Here is a 25145-nt window from a genome sequence, read left to right on the forward strand (position 1 = left end):
TATCAGCAGCAAACCTGGCGGCTTCGCTCTCTATGTGGCTTATGAGCAAACACCCAACGGAGGATTTTAAGCAGAGAGTTGGATGGCCATCTGTTGAGGTTAGCTAAGATTCCTGCCTTCCAGGGGACGGGACTAGATGACCGCTGAGGGATATCAATTCCTGGGGGACTCCACGCTCTGTGTAGAAATGCCCCATTTATTCCTGTTTTCTGCTTCCTGTTTCTTAACCAGTCACTGATCCGTAGCAGGGCCTCTCTTTCCTCCCATGACTGCTAACCTTTCTCAGCAGCCTTTGGAGAAGCACTTAAGCAAAGAAAGCTTTCTGAATGTCTAAATACACAAAGGCTTGAGGGTGTCAACAGAGGACTCTGAAAGGCTAGCGAGAGAGGGGGGGGACTCCCCATGCCAGAAACCTATTATGTTTGCAAGAACAGGGTAGGACCACAAAAGCACACCCAGGCATGTGCCACCCCCTCCTCTGTGGCTTCAGTGCCCTCACCCACCCCAGGTGGCACTGAGGGTCTGGATTCCTTCCTCCACCCCTAGAAAGACCTTGAGTTAAACACTCACCCACCGCCTCCCAGGAGACTTGGGGAGGGCTGAAGGAGGGGGAGAGTTCCTCTCAGATGGGGGGGCACTGAGGCACCTGAGAGTGGGGGCTTCTGGCTTCTTTTAGTGCAGAAGCGAGTCTTTTGACTCCCACGCTGGCATACCCTTCAAGTGTCCTGGTTTCTGATTTGGTCCCAGAATGTCCCACTTTTCCTTTTTTCCAACTCTCCTTATTTCTGGAGAACAATTAAAAATGGTGTTGGTGGGAAAGTCCTGTTTGAGTCCTGTTTGAACTGACAATAAAATCCCTGCATCAAATGAAGGAAATAGTGAAGCTGGCATGCGAAACCCTTCCTATGATTTTGAAGGAAAAGGTCACCAATTTGCTTTAAATTCTTTCATTGCAAGGCTTCCACAGCCAGCCATTTCTTAGGAAACATGTGGAGTGTTCATTCCCTTATTGTAAATGGAGCCTTACACTGTCTACTCAGAAGTAAGTCCCACTGTATTCAGTGGAGCTCACTCCCAGGTAACTGGGTCCAGATTGGGCAGCCTTCCACTGCAATCCAATTCCACTGAGTTAAATAGGATTTATTCTCTGGTATGTTATTGATCATTCCCATGTTTCTGTTTCTGTTGTTGTTGTTGTTGTTGTTGTTGTTGTTGTTGTTGTTGTTGATTTCATTCCATTTATCTGTGGAAGGTGTTGTATTTGATCCCTTCCTTCACACATTTGTTCTTTACAACAATCCTGCAAGGTAGGAAAGATGCAGCTGTCCCCTATGAGGATTGAACCTGCAACCTTGGCCTTATCAAGGCCACGCTCTAACCAACTGAGCTATCCACACAGTTGATGGGCACAGCTGAGTGTCAGGCTTCCTACCTGAGCTGGAGGCTCTGGGCCCGCTCCTCCAGTTGAACCTAAGGGCCTCACCCTTCTCCTTCAGCCCCTGAATCGGAGGCAGAGATGGAGCCTGCTCCTCTCCCCGCTTCCTCCCCATGGCCTGGCCTGCGCTGATAATAGCCTGCGCTCCTTTTATCAGACAGCAGAAGAAGGACTGAGCAGGCCGGGCCCTGACTCTGTGGCAACTGCAGGCGGCTAGGCAGAGGCCTCTTCTAACCCTCTCCCCTTTCTCCCACAGGTGCCCCCCAGGCAGACTGGCACGATGCCCGCCTCACGGCTGCAGCCCCTCTTCCCCCTCCTCCTGGCCTTCCTCGTTGGCTTGGCCCAGGCGGATGAGCTGCTGGTGGCCACCCAGACAGGGCGGGTGCGTGGCATTCGTGTGAGGGTGCTGGATGGTCGCGTCTCAGCCTTCCTAGGCATCCCCTTTGCAGAGCCCCCCGTGGGCCCACGCCGCTTCCTGCGCCCGGAGCCGGTCAAGCCCTGGAGCCATGAGCTGGACGCCTCGTCCTACCGGCATGCCTGCTACCAGGTAGTGGACAACACTTACCCTGGCTTCCACGGGACGGAGATGTGGAACCCCAACCACAACATGAGTGAGGACTGCCTCTACCTCAATGTCTGGGTGCCCTCTCCCCGCCCCAAAAATGCCACCGTCCTGGTCTGGATCTACGGAGGCGGCTTCTACAGTGGCTCGTCCTCACTGGACGTCTACGATGGCCGCTTCCTCACCTACACTCAGAACGTGGTCCTGGTCTCCATCACTTACCGGGTGGGTGCCTTCGGCTTCCTGGCCCTGCTGGGCAGCCAGGAGGCCCCAGGCAACATGGGCTTGCTGGACCAGCGCCTGGCACTGCAGTGGATTCAGAACAACATCCAGTTCTTTGGGGGCAACCCCAAGGCTGTCACCATCTTTGGCGAGAGTGCCGGTGGTGCCTCGGTCAGCATGCACCTCCTCTCGGCCCAGAGCCGGCCCCTTTTCCAGCGGGCCATCCTGCAAAGCGGGACGGTCAATGCTCCATGGGCCACCATCACACCGGCAGAGAGCCGCCGGCGTGCCACGCTGCTGGGCAAGCGGGTAGGCTGCCACTTCACCAATGACTCTGAGCTGGTGAGCTGCCTGCGCACAAAGCACCCGCAAGAGCTGGTCGACGAGGAGTGGTCGGTGCTGCCCTACAAGAGCATCTTCCGCTTCTCCTTTGTGCCCGTCATCGACGGGGACTTCTTCCCGGACACACCCGAGGCGATGCTCAGCACGGGCAACTTCAAGGAGACACAGGTGCTGCTGGGCGTGGTGAAGGATGAGGGCACCTACTTCCTCATCTACGGGGCGCCCGGCTTCAGCAAGGACAATGAGAGCCTCATCAGCCGAGAGGACTTCCTGGACGGCGTGCGCATCGGGGTGCCACACGCCAACGACATTGCCGCCGAGGCTGTGGTGCTGCAGTACACCGACTGGGAGGACGAGGACAACCGCGAGAAGAACCGGGAGGCCATGGACGACATTGTGGGCGATCACAACGTCATCTGCCCCACCATGCACTTTGCCCGGCGCTACGCCGAGCACGGCAACAAGGTCTACGCCTACTTCTTCGACCACCGTGCCTCCAACCTCATGTGGCCGCTCTGGATGGGCGTCCCGCACGGCTACGAGATCGAGTTCATCTTCGGGCTGCCGCTCAACGACAGCCTCAACTACACCCCTGAGGAGAAGGAGCTCAGCCGCAGGATGATGCGCTACTGGGCCAACTTTGCCCGCACGGGGTAACGAGGCTGGCAAAGGGGGCAGGTGGGGGCAGGGAAGGGAGGAGGCTGCCCTGCAAGGTAGGGAGGAAAGGGGGCAAACATTCCTCCCCACTCGGGGGGTGGAGGGATGCAGGGGAGGGCCTTCTCTGTGGGGGCCCCTGAGCTGCAGGGCTCCCTCCCCACAGAGGTGTGCCTGGCCCCTTCATTGCACAGCTTCCGGAGAATGCTGGGGATGCTCCTCTTTGCCCTGCCTTTTGGCACTTGAAGTGCATGGCTTTAGGCCCCACCTTATTTTATAGTTGCTTTCTTGAACTGTTTTTAATCTTGTGTTGTAATGCTGAAATCTGCCCTGCGACCAGGGCGGGTATTTAATTAACTAGTTAATTAATTGTTTGAAGAAGCTGCCAATGGGGTCGCAAACAGGGCCTTGGGCATAGGTCAATTGGGGAAACAAATTTTAGAGGATTCTCAGGATTCAGGTTTATTGCAGGACTTGAATAGATTTATTTATACCCCCTGCACACACAACTAGAAAGATGAAAAAATGTTCCTGGTTATGGATGGTGTTTGATTGTCTGGCTGGTCTTAAGTGAGAATTCCTGATTTGGGGCAATTGGGAATTAGCAGTATTTTCTTAGTTTTGCTTTATACGTAACAACCAGGCTATTCTGTCGCTCAAAAAACATATGAATTTCAAAAGGTTGACCCTTGACCATGATAAGAAAAACCTGGGTTTGAATTTTAAAATATACAGACCCAGCACTTTTGATTTCTGCTCAGGTGTGTCTTGAGTCTGTGTGAGTTTGTCTGGGCAAATAGCAGGAAGAGAAGGGATGAATACAAATCAGTCTCAGAGCGGAAAGGGACTCCAGCCGCTTCCCCAGGGCTCCGTTTCCTTGGAATGAGGGGCAGCAGAGACTGTGGTGTCTTCAGGATATTTGACTTTATTTATACCTACATGCAACCCAAGTGTAGGATGGAGGGGCTCACAGTATTAAGACCTCAACGGATCTTGCTTCTCAGTTAGTCGCAGCTCTGCATCCAGCACAGAGCAAGCAGGTCTCTGTGTCTCAAGATGCTGGGCTGCTTCCAGCTCAGATCACACACACGTTCTCTGGCTCCCCCTAGGTGAGGGGGCTAGAGGAAAGGCCCACCCATAAGCCTGGAGGGCCCCCTCACTTAGTTGCACCTCTTGCAGCCTGGCCTGTTCTTTTGGGATGTTGAGGAGGACACTTAAGTGGCCAGTTGAGGTCATTGTCCTACAAAGAAACTTTTCTGAACCATTCAGCAACAGAATCTGCCATAAAATTGTAACCCTCCCTGGGTCCTGGACCCCAAGGCTTGGAAGGGACTCAAGGCATCATCCAGACACACACACACACCCCATACACCTCAAACCCATAGCAGGGGAAAGGAGGAGAGCCACTTAAAAGGACAATGAAGCACTAAGCCAGAATACTGGGCTAGTCCTGGCCCTGTACTACTACTGTTTTTTGTTGTTGTTGTTGTTGTTGTTGTTGTCGTTGTTGTTGTTGTTGTCGTTGTTAAAATTTGTGTATCTCTCTCTATCCATGGATCTCAGGGCAGTTAACGGCATAAAAATACAAGATAAAAACACCCAAAATGCAGCATCTGTTGCCAGGTTGACCCAAGCACAGAGGCTGGTGCAAGAATTCCTGGGGGGGGGGCTGGTCGAGAAACTAACTGTTCACTCTCTCCCCCCCCCCCACGCAGGAACCCCACGGACCCCTCAGACAAGGAGGAGTCCTGGCCCGTCTACAACCTGTCCGATCAGCAGTACGTCAAGCTCAACACGCAGCCGCTCAGCACCGACCGCAGTCTCCGGGCCCAGATCTGCGCCTTCTGGAACCAGTTCCTCCCCAAGCTCCTCAACGTGACCGGTGGGTCAGGGCCCCTGGCGGGGGGGAGCCTCCTGAGAGTGGGCAGGGACATGGGTGTGTGTGGGGGAGAAACAGACACAACACAACCCAGCCCAGGAATTGGGCCGCTCCGTCGAAACAGATGCGGAAAATCCAGCCCCCTCCCCAGGTCTTCTTCAGCCTTGACCGCCCCCCACCCGCCAAGTCTCCCCAAATCTGATATTTTACTTCCCACCCCTTTCCACCAAGAATGACCTGCTTCTCCAACCTCCTCTCTATCTCTCTCTCTGTCTTGACCCAACTGACCTCTCACTACCACAGCAGAAGGTGATGCGTTTGTGAGCAGCCCATGGCTGCCTCCGCCCTCCCTGCCGCCATTGCAATCTGGGGGAATGGCAACTTTTTCAATGAGTGTGGAGACGGGCCTCGCACCCCACACACCCCTCTCTCCCCTTTGCCCAGGGGTTTAACTCCTCATTCTCTTCTCCCTTGTAGAGTCTTCCAGGCATTGTGCTGAGTCCAGCTGGGGGCCCGGGGGGCCCTCCGCCCCACTGGTGGTCCTCTTCCTCCTCCTCCTCTTCCCCCCATGGCACCTCCTGTCCTGAGCACCCCACGGATCACACTGAAAGAAGGAGCAGGTGGTAGCCACTGCTGCCTACCGCACTGCCGCAGACTGGCAGAGGGCTGGGCCTTGGCTGAGTGGGGAGGGGGGCTCAGCCCAGCTGCTACCGCTGTTGCCGCTGCTGCTCTGCATGGACCGGGAGCTCAAGTGGGGCCTATCCCCAAGGGCGTCGTGGGAGCAAAAGGGCAGAGGGGTGGGCAGAAGGCAGGGACTCACTGGGCACGCAGCCCCACAGGAGCCTGCAGGCAACAAAGGCAGGCTGTCCTTTTGACTTTGGGAGACAAAGACCCATGAGCGATCCAGCATGGATTCTGTGGCGTGCTGCAAACTGGAATGAGCCATCTAGGCAACTGAGCCCCGCAGTTCTTCCGTGACAATCCTGCCTGTCCCAGAACCAGCATCTGGACCCCTGAGAGCCCAGCAGTGATTGGTGTAGAACAATTGGATTTCGGGAGCAGGACGCATGAACACAAATTCAGATTTTGGCAGCTGAGTGGAGGGTTTCCACCCAGGCAGAAGAGTTGCAGCAGGATGGAGTGGAGGGCAAAGCAGGTAGACGGGGAGATACTGAGCCCCTTCCCACCTTTTCCTGGTCCACCCCCCTCTCAGCACCAGTGCCTGCCTTTGAGAAAAGCTGGGCGGGGAGAGAGTGGCAGGGAGATGAGGCATTGTGGGAGGGGGCTCAGCACCCCCCTGCCCATGCGCCCCAAACCAGACCTCCCGCCCGCCCACCTTGCAGCAAATGTCTGGTTCAGGCACAGTGTCAGGGTCTCCCTGTGTGTTTCTGTATACCTCGTTTTCAATGGTTTTAGGGTTCTGCTCCTGTCTGGTGTTTTGTTGTTCTCGTTTCACGTTCACATGCTTGAAACTTTGTAGGTTGTGTGTTCCTGAGGTCCCTGTTTGGGAGAATTGCAATAAGAATCAATAATTTCAAGCACACACAGTCTTTGGCGCTTTGCATTTTGGGGGGAGGCGAGGCACAGAGCAGGTGGGAGATCCTCTCTTTCCTTCTGCTTTCCAACTGCATGACCAGAGGGAAAAAACAGAGGTGGGGGATTTGGGGCTGGGGGGTGAAGAGGCGGGTGCATGGGGGTGTGCATAATGAGTCTGCAAAGGGGGGGGGGTTCAGGGAAGGCCTTTTTGGGTCAAGGGAGAGGCTGCAGGAGGAAGCTCCATGTTCTGCTGGACTTATAGGCACACATTCCAAGGTGGGTGATCCCTTTCTCAGCCTGGCTGTGGCCCCAGATCCCTTTTCACAGGGGCTTCCTGGGGGCCACCTGAATGCCAATTGCCGTTTGCAGAGATAGCTGCAGCCTTGGTTGTGGGGAGTGTGTTAGATGTGAAGTTTGGGGTCACCCTTTGTTTGGCCAAGGAGTCAGGCCCGTTTAATGGGGTTCAGAGGCAAGGCACATAGATGGATATAGATGATTTTGAGAGAGGGAGGGAGAGACATGTCCATCCGCAGATCATGCTCTTAACTGCAATGCTGCCGCAGCTGTCTTTAGCTTGCTAATGCTAACCACCTCTTTCTTACGCACGGGTGTCCTCAGTGCATCTCCCCCACTCTTAATCAATCTTCTGCTTGGTCCACCCAAAGACTCCCCTCCCAACCTGCCCCCCTCAAAATCAAACTGCCCCCCCCTTTCAGATCCTTCTGGGAAGCCATCCCAAGGGGCTTCCCACCCAGTGGCAGTGCATTCCACAGGCTAGTAGCAGGTGCATGATGGAAGGGAAGCTGCCTCCTGCCAGTGAGAGAGGTATAGTGGTTAGAGCGATGGATTATTATTTTTTATTTTATTTTATTTATTAAATTTGTATAGCGCCCCTTCATGGACTCTCCTTCATTGGAGGCTTTTAAGCAGAGATTGGGTAGCCTTCTCTTGGGAATTCTGCAGCTGTGATTCCTGCCTTGCAGGAGGTTGGGCTGGATGACCCTTGGGGTACCTTCCAACTCTACAATTCTAGGATTCATTGGAGCTTTGTAAGGAGAGCGGGAGGCTGCGGGAGGCAGTGGGAGACAGGAGTGCCTGGCGTGCTATGGTCCATGGGGTCACAAAGAGTCGGACACGACTAAACGACTAAACAACAACAACAAGGAGAACTTGGATGGCCATCAGGGACCCTTGAGTCGGGGGTCCTGCATTGCATTCCCAGCCATGAAGCCCACCAGGGAGACCTTGGGGCAGTTACTACGTCTCAGGCCAAGCTCCCTCACAGGGTTTTTGTGAGGATAGAATTGGGGGCGGACAGAGTCATGCAGGCTGCTTTGGAGAAAAGTTTAAAAGTGGAGTTAAAAGGTGAACTTCACAGTGAAATCTCTGCCAGAGGAACCCACTTTCCCCTGTCCAATTTGTACACCGAGACTCCGGGTTTCCTGGAATTGTAGAGCTGGAAGGGACCCAAAGGGTCATTTAGACCAACCCCCTGAAAAAGCTACATTCATCACAGGAAATCCATGTTTGAGGGGAAAAGGTCCCTGAGGCGGAGGTGCTTTGAGCCAGGCCACCTCTTCCATTGCAGCGGGAGAGACACAAATGTCACCTCCTCTCCAGGGCAAAGGACGAAGGAAGGAGGAAAAAGAGGTCAGCATCCCTAAGAGGTATCAGCCTAGTATTGAAGGGAAAGTCATGGCGAGAGGATGAGGTCAGGAGAGAAGCTGGGTGCCTCCATCTACCCTTGGCCACGCCAGTGAAAGCCAAATTGCATCCTTAAAACTCCCCAAAGATAGAGGGACAGGCAGCTGACAAGAGAGACGAAGGAACATCTCTCCATCTAATACCAGGTGTGGAGTCCAGGGTCCTGCAATGGGGAGGGGGCTTTGGAGCCTGGTGAGTCTGCATTCCCCCCCCCCCCCCGCCCTGCCAATGCGCTTTGGCCTCTTGGCAGCTCTTCCTGCCGCTTAACTCTGTTTCCTTTCTCCTCCTCCTTTGTCTCTCCTTCCATTCTGCCCCTTCTCGCTTTCCCTCCGCGCCTGCTCCACCCCAGATAACATCGAGGAGGCTGAGCGGCAGTGGAAGCTGGAGTTCCACCTCTGGAGCGCCTACATGATGCACTGGAAGAGCCAGTTCGACCACTACAGCAAACAGGACCGGTGCTCAGAGCTGTGACACAGAGGGGGGGGGGAGAAGAGGGAATGGCCCCTCAACCCCAACTCCATTCAGTCAAGCACGCCAAGCAGCTCAAGGAAACCCCCTCCCATCAGCCCCCAGCCCCTCTGGTGACGCTCGCCAAAACTCTCCCACCACCCCAACCCAATCCCAGCCGATCTGAGCGTCCCTAATGGACCCCCCCCATCCAACTTCCCTCCCCCCCCCCGTCCAGCCACCCAAAGCCAAGAGTTGCGCCCATCAATCCAAGCAGCCCCTCTGTGGCCCTCATCCAGTTGGCCCAGCCTGCCAACCCCCCACCCCACCCACATCTCCACCACCCCCAGAAACAGGAACCGGGCAGCAAGTTGATCTACTGCTTCAGGACTGGGGTGGGGGACACAGCACCCGGCCTTCCCGAGGCCCCTCCGTGGTCCCCGTGGTCCCCAGTTTACAGACTCCCACCACCAACTGCCCCCCCATTGTAGCACCCTGAACTCGTTGAACCCTTCACCCCCTGTGGTTCCTCCCCTTTGCTGTTTGGGAACGCCCCCCCAAAAACTACTGACTCTTTGCTGTGATTTGTATATAATGTTTATTTAAAGGGGAGAATGTGATAGATAGATAAATAAATACACACACACATATATATAAAACTATAAATATAAATATATATCTATATTTGGACTGTATAGCAACCGGAGCTACAGGCAACACTCCCTGCCCCCCACATGCATCTGCCCCCCACAATCATTCACTCTGATTCCCCCACACATCACGAGGCACCCCAAGGGAATCCATCCCCCAAGCCATCCTCACAGCCCACCCCAAATACTTATCATGGTAGAGCCTTGGTCAGCTCCAGGCCCTAACCCCCCACCCCTCAAAGCAACTGCTCTCCCAAATCAACACCCCAAAAGCCCAACTGACCTGCTGTCCCTTTTATCAGCTCCGACCTCCGGACAAGCCCCGTGACTCAGGGGCCCCTTCGGAAACAGAGAGAGAGAAAGACCCACTTGCAGGCCCCTGGAGAGCTGGGTCGTTCCCCCCCCCCAAGTCAGGTTGCCCCCCCCTTCCCTGCCCCCAGCCTCCCACCTCTTCCGCCTGCATGGCCAGCACCTGTGGAACTCCAACCTGTGTGTGAACTCCTGCAAAACCCAATAAAAAGAGTTAACCTGGTGCGGTGTCTGTGTGTGTCTGTGATGGGCCTGGAGGGCAAAGTGGGCTGGACCCAGGGAGGGGGGCCCTGGGTGGGCAGGCAATAGGAGGCAGCAATGCTCAGCCAGCGAGTCGTTGGACAGCAGGACGGACTCCCTCGGGAGGTGGGGTCTCTCCTTCATTGGAAGCTTTTAAGCAGAGGTTGGGGGGCCGTCTGACTGTCTGGGGTTCTTGAGCTGGGATTCCTGCATTGCAGGGGGTTGGGCTGGATGACCCTTGGGGACTCCCTTCCAACTCTACAAATCTATGATACTATGGGAATGTGAAGAGGCACCCAGTGGGTTCAGCCTAGGGCTGGGCGATACCTTGTTTTCAGCATCACAATCTTATCACCAGCTAAACATTGCGATATACAATACCAATATATCGTGATGCCTGAAATATGGATGGAGCTATGCAGAGGCTGAGCAGACAGATTGCAGGATTCCATGGGGTTCATACCTGGCCTTTTAAAATACCTCTGGGTAGCCTATGCCCAAGGCGAAATTATGACTACAGCAGGAGAGGCTCAAACGCAGCCAAAATGCCCACCAGACGAATCTCAGGACGAACCACAGTGGAATCACAACACCCTCGTTGCAGGAATTTGTGACTAGCAAGCTCAACACAATCACTCCTGCAAATGTTCCCACAAAACACTTCATCCGTTTTTCCCCTATCTCTGTTCAAAGGGCCTCTGCTGCACATTACCAAATGTAACAATTCACTGATAAATGTATCTACGGACTGACTCACTGGGAAAACGTTGTTGTTGTTGTTTAGTCAGCAGCTAAATATTGTGATAGGACGAAACATCGCAACGTTGAGAAGGAAGAAGCATCATTCAGCCCCGGCCCCACGAGGTGCCAGGGTGAAGCCAAACCAGCTCTGCTCCCACTGCCACCAGCGCCCAGTGTAGGGAGGAAGGAGGCAGCCAGAGAAGGTCAGGAAAGGCAAAAGGCAGCAGGGAAGGCCCCCCCCCCCTACAAGGTGCTCTGGCACAGGAGGCGATGCAAAGCAGGGGGGAGGGCACCCTGTTGGCAATGCCTGGCATGAAGCCATCCTAATCTCGCAGGATCAATGGACGCTGACGCCACAGGACCCTCTCGCTCACCTGCTCCGAATGGCAGTGGCAAATATCAGGTTTCCAGGTGGGGCCTTTTCTGGGCAGGGAACTGGGCACAGGATTCCAGGTGTGTCTGACCTAGGCAGAAGGGAGCGGTCCTATTCCTTCCCTCGATCTGGAAACTAGGCTTCTGTTGGAGCATCCCAGAACAGCCTGGGCCTTCTTCGCTGCTGCATCAGCCTGTTCTCATGTCTGTAAGCTGACTCTGGGCCTGCAAGGGGTCTGCCTCCTTCCAAAATCCGTTCTCCATCTCTCCAGTCCTCAGCCTGTAGCCCCCCTGAGGAGGTCCTCCCCATTGCCCCCCACCTCCTTTGCCAGCAGCTCAGAGAAAACCTCTCCCATCCATGCCCAGTCCTCCAAACTGGGAGGCCACCTCAGCCCTCCTCCTGGTGGTGAAGGTCAACAGCTTAACTCTGCGCTGTGTGAAGAAGACCGTCCTTCCGTCTTTCTCAGGCCTGAATCCCCCCAGCTCTCAGCATCACTGTTCAACAATCAACGCTCCATTGCAGGGGGCTGGACTAGATGACTTTGGGTCCCCTCCCAGCTCGACAAACCTAAGACTTGCAAACCCCTTTGGCTCCGAGGGTTCTGAGAGAAACTTATTTTTATCCACTTTATCTAAATCAGGCCTAGTTTTATACATCTCCAACTCTTTCTTTCTTTCTTTCTTTCTTCCTCTCTCTCTCTTTCTTTTTTCTTTCTATTTCTTACTACCATAAAAGGCCCAAATTTTGCAACCTTTCCTCCTCGCAAGATTGCTCCATTCCCTCCATTGCCTTTGTCATTTGTTCCTGAAGCTTTTCCAACTCTACAGTATCCATTTTATTCACTTTTTAAAAGTTGTATATTGCTGTGCCATTATATATGTGGGGGGGAAGGGGTGTCGCTGTTTATAATAATAAATGCAAACAATAAATACCATATAAAAAGTTAGAATCAGAAATCAGCTTACCGTTGTGGAGCAGCGTCTTGCCTGCCTGGGCCTGTCGGAATAGAAACCTTATCAGCAGGTGTTTGGAAGGGGAAATGAAGGCTCCCGCTGAATCTCCAGTGGCAGGGAGTTCCACAGGGGTGGGCAGATGGCACTAAAGGCTCGATTTGTCCCCGTTGCCAAATGAGACTGGTTTGGTGAACTGCCAAGGGCGCCACTGCAGCTCTCCTTGCAAGGGACCCCCAGGGTCATCTAGCCCAACCCCCTGCAACGCAGGAACGGCGACGTTTGGGGGATGCCTCCCAAGGGGGTCTCGCCTCATGCTCCGCCCCCCCCAACGGAGGGTTGGGGGTCGCACGCTGGGGGGCTCTCCACAACACTCACTGGGAGGCGCGGTTTCTCTTTGCTGAGGGGCCTTTTTCACGCGCGCCAGCAGGGGGCGCCCGAACCCCGCCCTGCCCGCTCCGTGGGAAAGGGGCTGCTTTTCACGTGCAGGTGTGCATGCATGCGCGCGTGTATTTTGGGGGTGAGGGTGGAAAGGAGAAACCCCCTCCTCCTCCACGTGCACTTCCCTCCCGCCACCACTGGGGGAGGGGGAGGAGTCTTCTCGGGGGCGGGGTTCCCATAGGGGCGGCTCCCCCTCCCTGCCTGCTTTCCCCCCCCCTGCTAGGAAGTATTTGCACTAAAAAGAAAAGGAGGGGAGGCCGAAAGAAGAGGAGGAGCCGCGAGAAAGAGCCCCCCCCCTCGCTCGTCGCCTCCTCCTCCAGGCCCGTGACGGGGGGCGGGGGGCTGGGATGCGACCAGTCGGGCTGGGGGGCCCCCCATGGAGCGCATGGAAGTGGAGCCCAGCGGAGCGGGGGGCGCCCTGCGGAGGTCCAACAGCGCCCCCCTCCTGCCGGGGCCCTGCGGGTAGGAGAGGGGGACCCGCGGCGGGGAGGGGGGAGCAGGAGGGAGGGGGTCCCGGTGCAGCCCGTGACGCAACTCACCCCCCACGCATTTCCTTCCTTGCAGGTCCCCCCCGCGGAAGGAGGAGCCGGCTGGGCCCCCCCGGAGCCGCCGCAGCAGCGTCTGTCTGGACAGTGGGCTGGGGGTGAGCGACCCCCCCCCATAGCCGCATTCCAAGAGGGGGGCTCTGCATGTGGGTCCCCCCCCCCCTCAAAAAAAGAAAAGTCCCCGGTTGCAAACGCTCATTGCACTGTTCCTTTCCTTTTTCTCTTGCAAGGTTGAGGCGATGAGCGAGACGCTCCCCAGAGTTTGGGGGGCCTCCAGCAGCAGGTGAGGTTTTTATTTTAGGGGGGTACAGAATGGGGGGCATCTGGCCCCGCAGCTTCAGCTTCAGCTTGTCCTGCTTTTGCAGGGCGCCCCCCGGCGGCCTCCACGTCAGCAGCCCAGGCCCGGGGACCAGCTATGGGGTGAGTGTGGGGCGCAGGGGAGACCCAGGGGGAGGGGGTTCGCAGGGGTGGGATAGGCAGGCCCCCTCCTAATTGTTTCCCTCTCTCTCTCTCTCTCTCCTCCCCAGTTTTCCAGTCCCCCCAGTGCTGTGACCCCCCACTCCTGGCATCTCCAGAGGTGGGTTGGAGGGGGGGAGGAGAGGAGCAGTTTTCATCTCTCTCCTGCATTGCAGGGGTTGGTCTGGATGACCCTTGAGGGTCCCATCTCTGCCATACAAGGCTTCTCTAGGTGAACTTACATGACCTTTGCCCCCCCCCCATCTGCTCCCCTCTTCCAGGCTCCCCACCTCCCCAAGCACAAGGACCCCCTCCACGCTGGAAACCCTCAAGAGGAAAGGTAGAAAAAGAAATGAAAAGGGGTGGGGGGTGTACTTATTTGCATGGCTGGTGGGAGGGGCCAACCTCATTGGTGGGGGAGCTCCAAGAGCATGAGCGAAATTGGGGGGTACCTGGGAGGGGGCAGTTACCGGGGGGGGCAAAATGCTGATTCTCTCTCTGCTTCTTGTTGCAGGAGGACTGGACATCGACTCCCCCCCGAAAAAGCTGTTTGTGGCGGGGGTCCCCATCACGCCCCCAGCCCCATAGCTGACCCCCCCCCCAGCGACGGCAAAGGGCACTCTAGCTCCATTCCCCAATTCCATCCCTTGTGTTGGGGGGTTCGCATCAGGCTGCGCTCGGAGCTGGTCTTCGTTCGTGGGGGGGGGGGATACCCTCCAGCAGGAAATAAGGGTGGGGGGCCAGGAAAGAGGTGCAGCGGATCCTTTAATAATTAAAAAAGGCACCCAAGGATTTGGGGGGGGGGGAGGTAGAGGTTTCATTTAGTGGCTTAATGTGAGGGTCAAGTTTGGAGGAGCCCCCCACCACCATCTCAAAGGCAGTCTTCTGCTTTAAATTTCCCCCTCCAACATCCCCACACAAAGTGGGGGGGGGAGCCCTTGGAGTTTCTCAGGTGGGGGAGCCCAGGAGTGACTTTGCGTCAGGGAGGGGGCATAAGGGTTATTTCCTGACCTCACTGGGACAAGGATGCCCCCCCCCAGCAAGAATTGTGTACCAAAATGGACTGAAAGGGGTCTCTTATCCCAACCCCGGCCTTCCGCTACCGTATCATGTACTGTATAAACCATGGTTTGGGGGGGGGGGCATTTGCAGGATTATTTTTCTATTCTATGTATATATATAATTTGTACATATCTTCTATAAATATATAATATATATTTTTCTGTTAGGAAATCGGGGAAGGGGTTGCCCTGGGGGTCGGAGGGGGGGCATTGCTTGCAACGGGCATATCCCCCCATCCTTGCCACTGCCGGTGGATCTGCTGTGCATTTTGCAATTCTGTAATAAAAGGACCTTGAAGCAAGGACCCCCACTGGCTCCTTATTTGCTTTGCTTTTGGGGGGGGGGAGTTTTAAAATGCCTGCAGGCAAGAAAAATGTGCCCCACAAGGTGGTTGGGGGGGGGCGAATTACAGGAAATGAAACCCCAGTGGAAGAAGAGGAAGAGGCCCTGCCAGCTTCATGGGGGGGGGGGAGTGTCCGCCTGCTTCCTTCCATACCATCCTCCACAGAACATGCAGCACAGTCTGGGGGGGGGGGCTTGAAGCCCAGAACATCTGGAGCTGAAGAGTGTCGTCGTCCCCCTTCTGTTGCACAGCTTTTTCTGACAAAGGTGGGAGATCATCTCTAAAAACCTACCCAGGCCTGGAAAGGAATCTCATTTCCCAACATATACAGCTGCCCCCTCCCCCCCAAAAAAAGCCACTGCTGCCCTAGCAACCCACCAGCTGTCGTCCCCCTCCCCACCACAAAAAAATCATATGTGATTGGTGGGCCAGGATCCACAAGCAAAAGGGGGTTGGACTAGATGGCCCTTGGGGTCACCACTCTACAATTGCATGGAATTCTAGGACCCCCAGCTCCCCTCCAGCGATCAACTCCTACGACTATTGGGGGCTCCCCAGCTCCCTGTGTCGGAGGAAACACTTTGCACGTGCACAGAGGCCCCCTGCTGCCCAGGCCGCAGCCCTTTGACCTTTCCAGCCCGCAGATTGACTGACACTTCCTCCCTGGAAGCTGCTGCCCCTCCCCCTGCCCTTGGCCAGGGCTGGTTTCTGCAGAGGTCAAACAGAGGTCGTTGCCCTTTGACCTCTCCTGCTAGGGGCGGCCAAGCAGTTTTTAGGGGGGACGCTCTAAGAGGAAGGCGGGGAGGGGGCTGGTTGCAGGTGGGGAGGGGGCCTGGAGGAGGGAGGGGGCGTCTGGGGTGCCCCCACAGCCCCTGCCTGGGCAGGGCCGCATGCCATTGTGCCAGGGGAGGCCTTCTTTCCTTGGCAAGGCCCCGTTTTTGCAGGGTGGGGGGCAGAGGTGGCTGCTTTGGCGAGGCCCGGTAAAGCTGGCTGTCGTTTTGCATCGGCAGATTCGAAGCTGGAGCCTCGGTGGCAGGCAAGCGAGAGGCACACACACACACACACACACAAACACGCCGCACACGGCCTGGCCTGTGAAGAAAAGCACACTCACACGGGGGCTCGGGGCGGGGGGCGTTGGGGGGGATCAGGGGGGGCTGCAAGGCCGAAGCCTGGCCCCGTGCCGTGGGGCGCCCTCCGTCCAGGGAGGTGGGGGGGGCGGGGAGGGAGCCAGAGTGGCCGTTTGAAAAGCTGAGCTGCTGCCAAGCCAGCCTTGCAAGTTGGCACCGTGTCAAAGTCAGCTGGGGACGTTGAAGCTGGCGGGAGACGGAGCCGCTCAAAAGCTATTTTTTCCCTGGGGAGCGCCTGCCCAGATCCGCCCCAAACTCCACACGCCACCAGTGGGGCACCAGGGCTCCCCCCTGAATTTTTTTCAGATTTTTCCAAGCACCCCAAAGGGGCTTTTTCAAGTGTAGAAACTTGCGTAGGGGGAAAAAGGACCAGGCTTTTCTCGGTTCACCCCCTGCTCTTTTTTCTCTCTCTCCCTCTCTCGTTGCCTCCACAATCGCACGGAAAAGGGCTGGCAGCTCTTGGGGGGGCTGCTTTGGGAGGGGGCCCCTCTTATTTTCTTTTATTTCCTTTCCCCCCCCCCACCCTCCGAATCTGGATTCCCTGGAAAAATCTAAGAGTGGGGCGAACTGGAAGAGGGTCCCCCGATTCTGGGACCTGAACAAAAAGCGGGGGACCAATTTTTCCTCCCTTTTGCAGGAGGGGGGGGGCCCACGCGCACACAACCCCCACATGGATCCAGAACGGGCAGCGTGCCAGGACTGGGTGGCAAAGACACCAGCCACAGGGCTCCCTCTTGCTATCTCTCCGTGGGTGTAAAAGTGCTTTTTAAGGGCTTCTGGAAAACCCGCCCCCCCCCCAGCGCCCGGATGGGGCAATGGGGCAGCAGAGGAGGTAAGTTGGAGGTGCCCAGGGAGGTGGCGTGGGGTTCGGGGCTGACTCAGGACTGTCCTTGCCCCGGGAGGGGCTGGGTGTGTTCTTCTCCACAGTTGCAAGCAGGGCAGTGTGGTGCAGGCAGCTCAGAGGCCTGGCAGGCCCCAGACAGGATCCAGAAAATCCAGGGGGGGGCAACCCCCAGAGGACACCCCAAAATTGGCTCCCTAGGCCAAAAAAAGGGGGTGGGGGTCCGATCCTGAAACAGAGGAGGGTGAAACCTCACCTCACCCAAACAGCCCAAAAGCACACCCTGTGAGGTTGGAAAACAGCAAAAAGAGGCTCCCAGGACAACAAAACCTCGGATCTTGGGGGGGGAGCCGCCAGGAACCCCAGAATTGGACCGCAAGACACCCCACAATTAAATGAGAGGAGCCTGGCCCCCCTCGGCCCCCAATGCGGACCCCCTCCTTTAAAAAGAAACCTGTCATTTGCAGAATACACTACATCCTCCCCTCAAATGCATCAGCCTCTTCCTCCCAGAGGAAGGATCAGGCCCCGGACACCTCTTGGGTGTCTCACTGCAAAACAAAGGGGTGGGGTGTTTTTTTCAGTGGTGGGGAGGTTACGCCACCCCCCCCAACCCGAGAATTCTGAAATTTAAGGGCACCCACCAAAAAAAAAAAAACAGAAGCTGGACACCTCTGAAGCAAAACAGGTTCCTTTTTACTCTCCCTCCACAATAAAATAAATCAAGCCCCCCCCAAAAAAATATTTTGATCCCCCAGCCCACAAAGTAAGTATCTAAGCTTTCAGAGCCTCCAACCCCGAAAACAGGGAAATATTGAGAATAAGGCTTGGGGCCCATAGATGATTTGACTGCCATTCGCCCCACTGCCAGTCCCTGTAGCCCAAGAACAGGATTTTGTGGGTGTCCTTTCAACTCATCGCCCACAAATGAGCATCCCCCCTCCAAAAAAACCCCACAAAACCCCCCACACTCAGCCCTCCAGAGACGCCCCCTCTCCAATTCCTCTTATTTCCCAGGTTTTTGTTTTGAGCAAATCACACCCTTCTGCTTTAGAGGAGGAGGCCGGCCACGCCTTGCCACCAGGCGCCTCGAAACTTCTCTTCGGCCATTTGCAACGTTTGAGAGGCTCTCCAAAAATAGGTGGGGGGGTGGAGAGACAGAAGATGGACGCGGCGAATTCACTCGCCCACTTAAAGAGAGTTTGGGGGTCACTTTTTTGAGGGGATGGGAGAATTAGATACCCCCCAGGGGGGGAATGGAATAAAAGGAAACACTTCCTTTACAGTTAAAATGGAACGTGGCGAAACGGGGGGGGGGGGGGAGTTAATTTATTTATTTATTTATTTATTTATTTATTTATTATTATTATTATTATTATTATTATTATTATTATTTATTCATACCATGGCCATCTGGCTGGGTTTCCCCTGCCACTCTGGGCGGCTCCCAACAGAATATTAAAAACACAATGCAATACATCAAACGTTAAAAACTTCCCAGGGCTGCCCAGGGCTGCCCAGCATGTTGGTGGGGGGGGCAGTTTTACAGGACAAAAATGCTATTTTCTTCGTAACTGAAATAAGGTCTGCAAGAGAGATTTCGGGAATGCTGGGGAAGGGGGAGGGCTTTGTCCCAGCTACACACAGACCCACCGTCTCCACAAAGGGGGGGGGGATCCCAAGTTCTTGGGCGTTGGCCTGCCCCACCTATGAAAGATGTTAGCTACCCCCCCTGATAGGGAGGGACGGGCTCTTTTGGGGAGGACAAATGCCCTCCCCCGGACCCATGGCCTTTTGAGGGTGCAGCTGGATGTGTGCACAATTGCATGCCCCCCCCCTGCCACCCTGTCCCTTGGCGTGAATTGCTTGTGTGCAAATTGTGGCCGTTGTGTGGGGGGGGGATGCCCCTTGTGCAGCCATGGAAGGGGGTGCTGGGCCTTGCCCTCCGCCTGGTCCATTTTCTCCTTGGGGGGCTGCAAGGCCTCCTCCTTGGTGGGGGGGCACCCCGGCCGCTCCATGTTCCTCATGCGGTGGGGGTGGCGAGCCCACCAGATACTTCGGGGAGGAGTTTGGGGTGGGGGCACAGAGGGATGTGTTTCCCAAAATGCACACATTCCACAGAACTGCAGAGCCAGACAGGGTCCTGGGGGTCACCTAGTCCAACCCTCCGCAATGCAGGGACGGGTTCAAGAGTGGCCAGGTGGGAGGGGTATAAATAATTTTAAAAATTATTCATCGTTATGGTGAAGACGGAGGGTCCCCCTGCCAACAAACACACACACTGTGATACACTGGTAAGTGAAAAGAGAAAGAAAGTCCAACCTCCCCACCCATTTTACCCCAGTTTCACAAGCTCCTTGCTAACCCCCCCAAAAGATACAGGCCCCCCTCTTCCCATCCCTCTTCTCTCCACTAGTGAAACGGAAGATGCTCAGGTCGGCAGAACTGAACTTGCAAGGTGAGCGTGTTTGGGGGGGGGGCAGAACAAGCAATGCCCCAGAGGCCCCAGCATTGACTCCCCCCCCACCGCCCCAGCAGCGCAACAATTTTGGACTGGAGCCTGCACCCGCCCAAGCAGCACAACATGGTTTGTTTGGTGGTCTGGGAATCGACAAACCGTCTTGTGGTGTTGACGCGAGCGCAGGCAGGACTTCGAGGGTGGAAGAGAGCGGGGGGGCCCTCTCCACCCCCCCTGCCCCCTCACATGATGGAAAGCAGATGCCCCCGCCGGACCGCCCCCCCCTCACACACACACCAAGGCTTGTCCTGCTGTAGCAGCACAGAAATATTGGCACTGCCTTGTCCGGCCAGTATTGCTTGCGCTGCTCCAGTGGGCCTGGCGCGCACAGCAGGGGGCATGAAATGTGTGGTGGGTGCTGGGGAGATGGGGGGGGGAGCACGTAAAAAAGAGGCTGGGGAGAGGAAATGGCGAGGAGGGGCGAACGGAGGCGTCCTGCTCTGCTCACCTCCTCCCACCAAAGGACTCTCCCTCCGCACCTGCCAGGCCACCCCCTCTCAGCCCCTGGGTTCCAAATTGCCTGGGGGGGGTCTGTGTGTCATCAATGCCCCCCCAATCCCTGGTGCTGCTGTCTCGAGAGGCCCCGGGCGCAAGATGGGATACTCAAAGAGACAGGAGACCGAGGAGAAAGGGAGGACACTTTTATTGCTACCATCATCATCATCAGACAAAAGGACAAAACAGCTCTTGGGGGGGGGGAATGGGGTGAAGCTAAGGAGGGCACACACACCCCCTTTGCAGAGGAGTCCTGCCCCATGGGGCACAGCGAGGGAGTCAAGGGGGCCTCCCTGGTTCAGCAGGGACTGAGAGCAGCCGCATCCATCATTGCAGGGCAGGTGAGGAGTGGGGCGTGAGCAGCCCAGCTAGGGAAGGAGGGGACACCCCCCCACACAACTCCTCAACCTCTCCTTTCCCCACCGGGGGGGGGGGGGGCAAAAATCCAGGAGGAGGGTGAGCAGTTGAGATGGACGAACCCCCTTCCCGGAGGCAGGACCAGAGGAGGAGGAACAGTCCTTGGCATGGGGTGGCAGTGCTTGGATGGGGGGGCCATGAGATCAGGGGGGAGCCCCCCCCACGGAGGGCAGGGGCAAGCGGTCCATCAGCGGGAGAGGAGGGGCAAGTCTGTGCCAGGGGTCATGAGGAGTCCAGAGTCCAGATTCAGGCTGTCTAGAAAGAGAGAGAGAAAGGACCAGGGAGCTGGAGGGAGGGGGGAAGGGGGGGCGCCACACTCCACTCCACCCATAAGGCCCCTGCCCCCCCACCCAGCAGGGGGAGCCCAGCCCCCGGAACCCGGGGACATTTCGCACCCGGCACCTCTCAGAAGGTGCCCCAGCCCACCAACTAGCAACTAAACCCCAGAAAGGGGGTGGGAGGAGGCAATTCCCCATGGGGAGGGGAGAGAAAGAGAGGAAAGGGCCCCCCAGCACCCACTTGGGACCACCGAGTCTTTACCCTGGTCGAAGTTCAGCTTCTTGGCAGGGGGGGCGTCTCCCAAGCCTTCAATGTCCACCAGGTCGCTGTGGGCGTCAGAGTCATTCAAAGCGCTGAGGGTCACGTCTGTCGGAAGGAGGGGAGACCCTGGTTTAAGGGGGGGTGAGCACGCAGACCCCTGCTCCTGGTACAGAGACCCCCCCCAAGACATAGAGAGAGAGAAAGCCCCCCCCAGGGTCCCACTCACCAGATGCCTTCTGCTTCTTCGCAGGGGGAGCCAAAGGGTCAGGATGCCCGCCCACCCCCTGGGTGGAGGGGGGGCCTTGTGGCTGCCCCTTGCGAGCCCCCTTCTTGGGGGACTCAGAGGGGAGGGGCAGCCCGCTGTCCTCGTAGACCTTCCGCTTGGCCGCCCCTTTCAGCTGGGCCCTGGGAGTTGGGGGGAGAGGAGGGAGAAGAGGTCAGATTCCCTCAACAGGAGTGTGGTGCAGTGGTTGGAGAGCCAGACGTCCCGGTTCAAGAGCCTGGGCTTCTGGGCCTAGCCTACCTCGCAGGGCTGCTGGGAGGAGAGCAGGAGACGGGCAGGATGCAAAAAGGAAATAAACAAACTTGGTATGTCCAGCACCTGCTTCCTAGGCTGCCCTGCGGAACGGCCTCTCTAGAGTGGTGCAAGGACCCCTCCACCCACCCCCCAGCTGCCCCCCAACAGCCCTTACACAGTCCGGTCTTTGATGAGAGCACTGATGCGGTTTAGGTCGTCTCCAAAGCGCTGGACGGAGGCCCGGAGCAGGGAGATCTCCGCATCGGTCCATTTGGCCCTGGGGGGGGGGGGGACAGTGGGGAGTGGGGGGTCAGGATTCTCGCACCGCTGCTACCTGCTCCTCCTCCTCCTCCCACCCCTTCTGCTGCCAGGGATGCCCTTCAAGCAACATTCCCCACCCCACCCCCAAAATGCAAAAAAGGGCATGCAACCTCTTGGGCCATGTAGTTATCTGCATGTTCTTAATACAATATATTATTTATATATATATTTAATACTGTTCTATACTGTACACACCTAGATATATCTCCAGAGCCCTTTATATGGCAACTTGCAATTTATACATATAGTATAGATAGAACCACAGGCCTGTGCAGTGGCACGTCAGTTGGGCGCCTGGAAAACGGTCGCCCCCAGTTTAGTGCTCGGGGGGGGGGGACACACACCTAGGGGTTGGTGCAAAAACCACAGCTCTCCGCTGTGGCTCGGAGTGGCTAGGAACCCACCAGCTCACCTGCCCCCTATTAGGAGCATTGTTCACTGGCAGAGCACAGAAGTTGACAAAATGCAGCCCTTTTGAGTTTCCGGTCCATGGTGAGGGCACATTTGCTTGCCAAGGTGCAAGGGAGCCTGGGGACACCTCTGGATGCAGCCCGTGGAGCATGGATCCCACCTTGCCCACACCCCTTGGGAGAGATGTGTAGCCCCCTGAGATCACAGAAGCATAGAAGCCAGCCTCCCTCCCTCCCTCCCTCCCTTCTGTGGGGCTCACCCGGCTGGTGAGGAGTCGGCCACGGGGTGCAGCTGCATGGTGAGCTCGCCCAGCTTGGTGAAAGCGGCGCCAGCGGCAGAGAAGATCTCGCCCACCTGTGGAGGGGAGAGAAGTTTGTTGCAGCAGGCAGGGGGGAGAAAGGGTAAGCAGGGGGGGGGGTGGACAGCTGCAAAGCCCCCTTGCTAAGGGGAAAGGAAAGGAGCCCCCTTGCCCTTCATCCTCCACAAAAGGTATTTTCGCTTGTGGAAATACGGGTGTGGGGGAGGGAGGGAGGGAGGGACGCAGAACACACACACCCCACGCACCCCTACAACTCGCCACACCTGCCAGGAGTGTTTCTCTGGGTGCCTCTGAGCATGCATAGAGTATGTTATTTATTCATTCGTTCATTTATTAAATTTGTACAGTGCCCTTCGTCTATAGATCGCAGGGCGGTTCGGAACATTAAAACACAAGATAAAAGCACAAAATAAATAGCTTAAGGGAAAACAAAAGAATAACCAAGGACTTTTTTCTGGCTGGAGCTCAGCTCTGGGCACCTCTCAAGTGGGCACCATTGTCATGCTAAGAGAACAAGGGAGAAGCTTGTGGTGAGCTCTGGTGCCTCTTTTTCTAGAAAAACTGCAGATAACCCCAAACCATTTTACAAGGCCAAAGGCCTGTGAGAAGAGGAATGCTTTCTGCCTGGTGCTGAAAGGTATATAAAGCAGGCAACAGGCAAGTCTTCCACCAACAGGGAGCCACTGCAGAAAAGGCCCCGTTCTCGCGTTGCCACTCTCTGGCTCTCTCATGGGAGAGGAACGCGAAGAAGGGCCTCAAGCGAGGAGGATCTCAGGGTCCAGGGAGGGAGAGAGGTGGCCCTTGAGGGTCCTGACCTGTTTAAGGCTTTATAGCTCAAAACCAGCCCTTTGAATGAGGAGCCAGTGCAGAAGAGCCAGGGTGGGTGTCCTAGGCTCAGACCCTCTTGCAACCCGGTCCCTGAATTCTGCCCCAGATGAAGTTCCCGAAACGCATTGAACGCGTTGCCCTCCTCTCTGCTTCCAAGAGATGCGTGGGATCCCCAGGGGTCATCCAGCCCAACCCGCTGCAGTGCGCGAAGTGGGGCTCGTGGGAAACGCAGAGAGGAAGGTGCAGGGAACGTGGCCCCCCTCGTCTCCCCCAGGGAGGTGGCCCTCTTCTTCCTCCCCCCCCCACGTCTCTCTTGGAGTCTCGGGCGGGACCCTCGGAAAGGCTCCCCGTTGGGACACAGGGGGAGGCGGAAGCGGCCCCAAACCGAAGAAGGGCGAACCAGCCCCGGGAGGGAGCGAGCTCTGCCCGCCTCCTTCCCCGCCGCCCCTTCTTCGTCCTCCCGATGCGCGGCACTCGGCCCATGCTCAGAGGCACCCTTCCCCCCTCCTCCCAGAATCCTTGGCGGCGGCGGCGGCGGCGGCGGCGGCGGCGCTTCCCCCTCCGCCTCCCCGGGTACCTTGGTGGAGGCGGACGTCATGGCGACCCCGCCGCCGCCTCCTCCTCCTCCTCCTCCTCCGCTGCTCCGGGAAGGAGACCCGGCCGCTCTACTGCCTCCCCTCGCCGACACTCTATGGTCCCGCCCTCGCCCGCCCGCCCAGCGCCCGTCTCCATGGCGACCGCGCTTCCTCTCCTCCCTTCTAGCCCTCGCGCTCCTCTATGCCGCGGAAGCTCCTTTTTCCCCCTCCTGGCGCTGCCAATGAGGAGCAAGGCCTCGGAGGAAGGGGCGGGACATCGGCATCGTTCGGACGGGGAAAACAGGCCCCTCTAGCCTGAGGAGGACCCAAGGCTCTATGGGCGCTGCTGCCCAGCCTCTCCATGTTCATTGAGGCACGTGACACCCGCTCCACTAGAACCTTAAGAAAAGTCATTATAACTCTCTTTCTCCACCCTCCGCGTGTGGAACTCCCTGCCCCAAGACATGACTTCAGATTGGGGTGGGGTCGCCTTGGCTCTGCCGAACCTCCAGGCCCAGAACAGTCTACCTGCGAGGTCCATCCCCGAGAAGCGAAAAGGCGCATAGTTGGGAGGGATCCCCAAGGGCCTTCTAGACAAACCCCCTGCAATGAAGGAATTTTTTTTGCCCCACTCGGGGTTGGAACCTACAAGCCTGAGATCGAGTGTCTTGTGTTTTATGTGTCTCTTCTTTTGATGTCCCCTACGCTGGGCTGGTGAGGAAGGCGATGGGTGGCTGATGGACCCTTCGCAGCAGGAGGCAGGGAAGGGAACATCTTCCAGGCTGGGAGAATCATAGAATCATAGAATCATAGAGTTGGAAGAGACCACAAGGGCCATCCAGTCCAACCCCCTGCCAAGCAGGAAACACCATCAAAGCATTCCTGACAGATGGCTGTCAAGCTTCTGCTTAAAGACCTCCAAAGAAGGAGACTCCACCACACTCCTTGGCAGCAAATTCCACTGCCGAACAGCTCTTACTGTCAGGAAGTTCTTCCTAATGTTTAGGTGGAATCTTCTTTCTTGTAGTTTGAATCCGTTGCTCCGTGTCCGCTTCTCTGGAGCAGCAGAAAACAACCTTTCTCCCTCCTTTATATGACATCCTTTTATATATTTGAACATGGTTATCATATCACCCCTTAACCTTCTCTTCTCCAGGCTAAACATACCCAGCTCCCTAAGCCGTTCCTCATAAGGCATCGTTTCCAGGCCTTTGACCATTTTGGTTGCCCTCTTCTGGACACGTTCCAGCTTATCAGTATCCTTCTTGAACTGTGGTGCCCAGAACTGGACACAATACTCCAGGTGAGGTCTGACCAGAGCAGAATACAGTGGTACTATTAC

At 56.5% G+C, this 25145-nt stretch overlaps 3 protein-coding genes across 9 annotated transcripts in view; 2 read left to right on the forward strand and 1 right to left on the reverse strand.

Moving 5' to 3' along the window:
- ACHE (acetylcholinesterase (Yt blood group)) overlaps window positions 1-9963 on the forward strand; it is a 44319-nt gene extending 34356 nt beyond the window's left edge. For 2 of the 4 annotated variants that reach the window (XM_088655990.1, XM_035136156.3), the window contains exons 2-4: window positions 1692-3214; window positions 4931-5097; window positions 8684-9963. In XM_088655990.1, the coding sequence (XP_088512116.1) occupies window positions 1692-3214; window positions 4931-5097; window positions 8684-8805 (1812 nt within the window). In that variant the 3' untranslated portion in view covers window positions 8806-9963. Of the gene's footprint in view, window positions 1-1691; window positions 3215-4930; window positions 5098-5571; window positions 6638-8683 lie in introns of those variants that run through there. The other 2 variants (XM_035136157.3, XM_088655991.1) reach the window with 2 other exon arrangements.
- Window positions 9964-12530: 2567 nt separating this feature from the next.
- On the forward strand, window positions 12531-14853 carry LOC148684162 (uncharacterized). 2 transcript variants are annotated; one of them, XM_088656036.1, is made up of 7 exons: window positions 12531-12947; window positions 13050-13128; window positions 13261-13313; window positions 13396-13450; window positions 13558-13607; window positions 13768-13826; window positions 14001-14853. In XM_088656036.1, the coding sequence occupies exons 1-7, from the start codon at window positions 12862-12864 to the stop codon at window positions 14072-14074; spliced, it is 456 nt and encodes a 151-aa protein (XP_088512162.1). In that variant the 5' UTR covers window positions 12531-12861; the 3' UTR covers window positions 14075-14853. The 2 variants fall into 2 exon arrangements, with proteins under 2 accessions (XP_088512162.1, XP_088512161.1); XM_088656035.1 differs by lacking the exon at window positions 13558-13607 and having other exon boundaries at window positions 12643-12947.
- A 5153-nt stretch (window positions 14854-20006) lies between these two features.
- BACC1 (BPTF associated chromatin complex component 1) lies at window positions 20007-23914 on the reverse strand. 3 transcript variants are annotated; one of them, XM_035136168.3, is made up of 6 exons: window positions 23806-23914; window positions 22341-22435; window positions 21525-21626; window positions 21059-21237; window positions 20833-20937; window positions 20007-20543 (listed from the first exon to the last, which is right to left on the reverse strand). In XM_035136168.3, exons 1-6 carry the CDS (start codon window positions 23824-23826, stop codon window positions 20539-20541), a joined length of 507 nt encoding a protein of 168 aa, XP_034992059.1. In that variant the 5' UTR covers window positions 23827-23914; the 3' UTR covers window positions 20007-20538. The 3 variants fall into 3 exon arrangements, with proteins under 3 accessions (XP_034992059.1, XP_034992058.1, XP_034992060.1); XM_035136167.3 differs by having other exon boundaries at window positions 20007-20547; XM_035136169.3 differs by lacking the exon at window positions 21525-21626 and having other exon boundaries at window positions 20007-20547.
- Window positions 23915-25145: the final 1231 nt, after the last annotated feature.

Source organism: Zootoca vivipara, chromosome 12 (genome assembly GCF_965207765.1).
Source record: "Zootoca vivipara chromosome 12, rZooViv2.hap1.1, whole genome shotgun sequence".
Classification (NCBI taxonomy): Eukaryota; Metazoa; Chordata; class Lepidosauria; order Squamata; family Lacertidae; genus Zootoca; species Zootoca vivipara.

Bases quoted from the DNA above. Each gene is read 5' to 3' on its own strand.
- BACC1 (XM_035136167.3), bottom strand. From the start codon at position 23,826: ATGACGTCCGCCTCCACCAAG. The intron at 22,436-23,805 runs GTACCCGGGGAG...TCCCCTCCACAG, and splicing joins TGACGTCCGCCTCCACCAAG to GTGGGCGAGATCTTCTCTGC. The intron at 20,548-20,832 runs GTAAAGACTCGG...CTCTCTTTCTAG, and splicing joins GAAGCTGAACTTCGACCAGG to ACAGCCTGAATCTGGACTCT.
- LOC148684162 (XM_088656035.1), top strand. From the start codon at position 12,862: ATGGAGCGCATGGAAGTGGAGCCCAGCGGAGCGGGGGGCGCCCTGCGG. The intron at 13,129-13,260 runs GTGAGCGACCCC...TTCTCTTGCAAG, and splicing joins GTCTGGACAGTGGGCTGGGG to GTTGAGGCGATGAGCGAGAC. The intron at 13,451-13,767 runs GTGAGTGTGGGG...CCCCTCTTCCAG, and splicing joins GCCCGGGGACCAGCTATGGG to GCTCCCCACCTCCCCAAGCA.